General features: G+C 46.0%; 1 protein-coding gene across 1 annotated transcript; it reads right to left on the reverse strand.

Moving 5' to 3' along the window:
• Positions 1 to 217: 217 nt before the first annotated feature.
• Positions 218 to 3630, reverse strand: nerfin-1 (nervous fingers 1). Its single transcript, XM_017625375.1, has one exon. The coding sequence runs from the start codon at positions 3322 to 3324 to the stop codon at positions 1669 to 1671; it is 1656 nt and encodes a 551-aa protein (XP_017480864.1). The 5' UTR covers positions 3325 to 3630; the 3' UTR covers positions 218 to 1668.
• Positions 3631 to 4952: the final 1322 nt, after the last annotated feature.

Consider the following 4952-nt stretch of genomic DNA (forward strand, 5'->3'; position numbering starts at 1 on the left):
CTTATTATTAGGTATAAAAATACTTTTTTTTATTTAAAAATCTAAATTTGTTTTTTCATTTAATGTTGATATATTTTTGAGTTAGTTTCTTCAGTTCAAAACTATTTAATAATTTCTTTTAGATATGAATTTTGAAATTCCAGCAGTTAGTGCGACTTATTTAGCTAATTGTATGTATGTAGATATATAAATTTGGTTTTTGTCAGTTCTTTTTTTGTAATATAAATACAATATTTTTGCATAAAGTTCTCGTTGTATTGTACTATTGTTAGACGCATACAACCATGTTGCTGTTGTTGTTTTGTGTTTTTTTTTTTTTGTGTTAGACTTAATTTAATATTTACAGTGTGCAAATTTGTTTTTTAGTTTTTTTCACTTATAGACTTAAGGAACAACAAAGTTGTGATATTTCGTTATTTGTTGTAATTTCGTTTTACTTATGTTTGATTTGAATATTTTAAGTACGAATACACAACCGTTCACTTAAACGTATACACATTTATGATTACTTCCAAGTAAGTATTTGAATATTTCGTTTCAAATTGAAAATAATTCGTATTGTACTTCGTAGTTTGTATACAAGTATGTATGTATGTATGTATGTATGTATGTACGTATGTTTAGTTTGGTAGTGATTTGCTGGTCTTTATAGTTTTCAACTCTCGCGAAGTAGTTAATTGCTTAAATAATAATTAAATTCTTTACTTAACTATTGCGTAAAATATATAGTAAATTAAATTAGAATAAAACCTAACCGACTAAGAGTTCTACAAATGAACCTAACTGGTTTTTGCGTAACAAGTTGACTAGAGTTCACACTCATCTCTTTCGGTCACTACGCCTCCGAAGAGGATTTCCGAACCTTTGAACTAAACTAAATTTTTTACTGCACTATTTCGCCTGACATTTGTTATCTAGTATCTAGGTTATGAACTAAGTTGAAAAAAAAAAATGCATTTTGCGGTATTTCTCTTTAGGTAAACCCCTAAATGTTTTTGAGATCCTAAGAAGCTGATGTCACAAAGTCATGCCGAGTGACTTGTGTGATCTGTAAAATTAGTGACTAGCTTGCGTTTGCGTTTCCATGACTAGAACTGCTCGTTTGCTGGTTTCTCAATACTATTTTCATTTAAAAGCTAACCTAACCATAAGCTAAACCTAACCGAAGAAGCCTGATAATTGAGAAAACATAAAATGGCGGCGGTATGGCGAACTTCAACGCGCGAAAACGCCGCCATCCCAACCGGTTACAACTAATCTTTGGTGTACTTAGCTGCAGAGCTAAACGAAGCAACAAAAAAACAAAAAAAAAACAAAAAAAAAAAAACAGAAGCACTGAACTTAAACATAACTTTCCTAAAATATGTTTGTATAAGTGAAAACACACAAATCAACCCTTAACTGCTAAGCTGCACTTCACTGAAAATATTTACAATCCGCCACCCAATCACCCCAACCCCAGCACTGCCCACTCACGTAGCAATCACTCGCCGCCGTCTGCTGCTGTCTACCACCATAAAGCAGCTAGTTGTGCATGCCACCTTACCCACGCTCACTTGCACTTACACCAACACCAACACCAACACCGGCGACAACACCACACGCACACTCGCACACATTTCACATGCCAGTCGTCCTGACAACGAGGGTGTTCCTGCGGCCGTGCAATCAGTGCGCCAGTGTTGTGTGTTGAATCACCGAGGCACAGTTCCGCAAATTCGTCAACGCTGCAGCCGCAATATTCTCCTCCTCAGTCAGGCCGGTCTCGACGATTTGCAAACGTCCATAGCCCGCCGAATTAGTGCTGCTCGTCGTTGAGCGCACATCGTCTTCATCGTCCACATACTCTATGTAGCCGCCATTTGCTGCGGCATAGCTGACTACAGCCTCTTCTTCTGTGGTGCCGTTGTACGAGTGCATACTCGAGGCGGATGAAGTGGAGCCCCCGTAAGATTGGTAGGAGCCAGCACCCATAACGGCTGTAGATGCGGTCGATATGCTACCGTCGGCCACCAAAGCGGGTGGCTCATGCGTGGGCACCGGGGCCGTGGCGTTAGCGCTAGCACTCGTTGTCCGCTTCTTATTGTGGGTCTGTTGGTGCTTGCGCAGATAGGCTGCACGCTTGAAGCGCTTGCCACAAATATCGCAAGGAAACGGCAGATCTGTGGACTGATCGGTTGACTTTGGTGCGCTCTGTGTAGCCGCAGTATTGTTGGTCGTATTCCGGTTTTCCTTACGCGAAGCAGATGTCGCTGTGGCACTGCTGTTTGCTGTTGTTTTCTTCGGCTTGTGCCAGCGACGATGCGATGCCAAATTGGCCGGGCAGTTGAACTGTTTGCCGCACTCGGGGCAACGGTACTCCAGCAGCACAATGCAGGCACAACGATGACGGGCCAAACCGAAGGCGTCGTCGAACTTGAGGCGGCAGAGCTTGCAAATGTAGTCGCCGATAACATTCTTAATTGCCGCCAGCTCAGCCTTGGTCTCCTCTGTGATTTCGACAATGTTATACTTGGGATCGATATCGCCATTGCTGTACTGCACTATGCCATCGGTGATGTCCTCCAGTGGACGTATAATGGTACCTGATACAGGGGAACTCGTCTCTTCATCGAACTTGAGCTTGCGCGTCGCCTTGTTCTTGGTTGGTTTGGAGGCTGGCGGCTGAGCTTTTACAGTTTTGGGCGCGGTGTCGGTAACTTTGATTGGTTTTGAAGGCGTACAGTCGCGTTTGGTACTCGGATTGGTAGCGGTCTTCGCAAGTTTAGCGGGATTCTCGCGCGTCTGAACAACTACAGCTTTCGGGGCCTCCAAAACTGTGAACACTTTTTCCGTCTCTGCCTCCTCGAGCATAACAGCGTGTTTTCGCTTGGTGGGCGTCGGCGGTGGAGTTATGGGTTTAGCGATTTGGGTTATTGTCACAATGGCTTCCTCTTCCTGTGTTTGAGACACTCCCGTCTCTTGCAGGACGTACACTCCGTGGCTGATAGGTACTAGGGAGACCTCACTGGAGTCGCTAAACACTTGCGTTGCTATCGGCTCGTCACTGGGCTCCGTGTACACTTCGGTAAATGTACTAGCCATCGGTACATCGTTTGCTATCTCCTCGGTGTTGGTGGGCACAGGTGAGTTCGGTTTCACCGAGAGATCCAGCGGTATTTCGAACTTGGATTTGAGGTTCAGGTAACGACTGCGATATTTTGGAGGCAGCGAGGCGACTGTTGTGAGCAGACCAAGGCCGTGTGGTATCTGTCGGCTAGCCATTTGCACGATGCTGTGCTGCGCACTAGCAGCCGCCGTGTTTGTGGTTGTAATGGTGGCCATTGCACTTGTCGGTGTATAACAAAAATTCGTTTTGCACTTGAATGTCTGCTTCTTCTTATCTTAACACAACAATAAATAGTAAAACAATAATTTGAGCAACCATTAGGCGATAATAAGCGTTGAGTATGAATTGAAATTTCGGATGCGTTGGAAACAATGAAACCAAATCGTATATGTATCTATATATGTAGTCAAAAACAAATTAAACCGAACAAAATGAACAGAATCTAACTGTTGTTATATTGCTGTGCGCCTTTTGTTTCCTCCTGTCTGGGCGACGTCTATACTGCGAATGACTAACAACACATCCTGCCTCGGCTATTTATGCGCCGTCCCCAGTCACCGTCTCCCTCGGCGTCGTCATCGTCATCGTCGTCGCCGTCGCCGTCGCCGTCGTCACTGTCGCTGTTCGTATTTACGCTACCCGCTGTTTGCGTTCACAATCGCCGCCCCAGCCAAAAGGATATCGCACCGAGGTGCAGCCACTGAAAGCGAAATTGAAATCGTACTCCAGCGCATTGTTATGAATATCTTATTGTTGTTGTGTTCGCTTTGTTGTCTTGCTTTGCTATGTTGAACTCGCACACACATTGGAAATTTCATCCCCCGAAGTCGTTGTCCTTTTAGCCCCTTACGTGCGTGCCACAGCGCGCAGACAAATGAATGAGCCAGCTTTGCTGCTTCAGCCAGCGTCGCGGCGCTTCGAAGGAAAGCCGGAATCTTTTGTTAGCAATCACACACATTAGTCACCCTTTTTTCCGTGTCGCGGCATACATTCACACGCAAGCACATAGCGCCACAATCCTCACCGACTCTGCCTTCATTACCATCAGCCACAGCGCCGCAGCTAGCTGCGTCTGTGGGCTTTAGCGCCGGCTGTGGCGCTACCGTCGGCATCAGTGAAAGTCCTTTGCATTGTTGCCGCCACTTGGCTTGTTTTGCTGTGTTGCATTTTCGTTGTTTAGCCTGCGACTGGCGCTGCAAGTTTTCCTGGTGGGGTAGGTACACACCGACCAAACCGACCAAACCGACCGACCGACCGACCGACCGACTAGCATACGTTCGGTTGGGTGTTTGTGAGTGAGGCAAATGTGGCACATACGCGTTGGTGTTTCAATGTGGCTACTAACAGCCAGCCCCGACGCAGCACTCGTATTTTCGGCAAACAAACTCTACGGATTTATGCATATTACGAGTATTTCGATTTCGATTTCTTTTGTTTTCCGCCTGCATTACTGTTATTGCTTTCGTTTGTTTTGCGGCAGTGCATTATGGTAGACACGTGCGCGCGCGTAGCAACCAACGCCGGTAGCTTCGTCCGTCAACTTGCCACCCCATACGCGATGGCTGATGAGTTTTCGTTGTTTTCCCACAAGGGCGGCCTAGGGTCGCCTATGGCTGGTGCAGCGAATAATCTCGACTCTAAAAGGGGACTCAAAGCTGTCTGCTGTGTCCGTTTTCCACCGAATCCGCTACTAGCTAAGCGTGCAGCCGCCCCGTCCCGTCCTGTCCCTTGAGCGCTGACAATACCTGCCTTGTGTACGCGTTTGCGGAAGCTCGCCGAGTATGCGTCGTAGTCAAGTGGGGGTTGCTAAGTTGTGGCTTCATCCCCCGCCACCGCCGCGCAT

The sequence above is a fragment of the Rhagoletis zephyria genome, unplaced genomic scaffold, assembly GCF_001687245.7.
Source record: "Rhagoletis zephyria isolate East Lansing unplaced genomic scaffold, Rhagoletis_zephyria_1.1 Rzeph_scaffold_04020, whole genome shotgun sequence".
In the NCBI taxonomy this organism is placed as follows: domain Eukaryota; kingdom Metazoa; phylum Arthropoda; class Insecta; order Diptera; family Tephritidae; genus Rhagoletis; species Rhagoletis zephyria.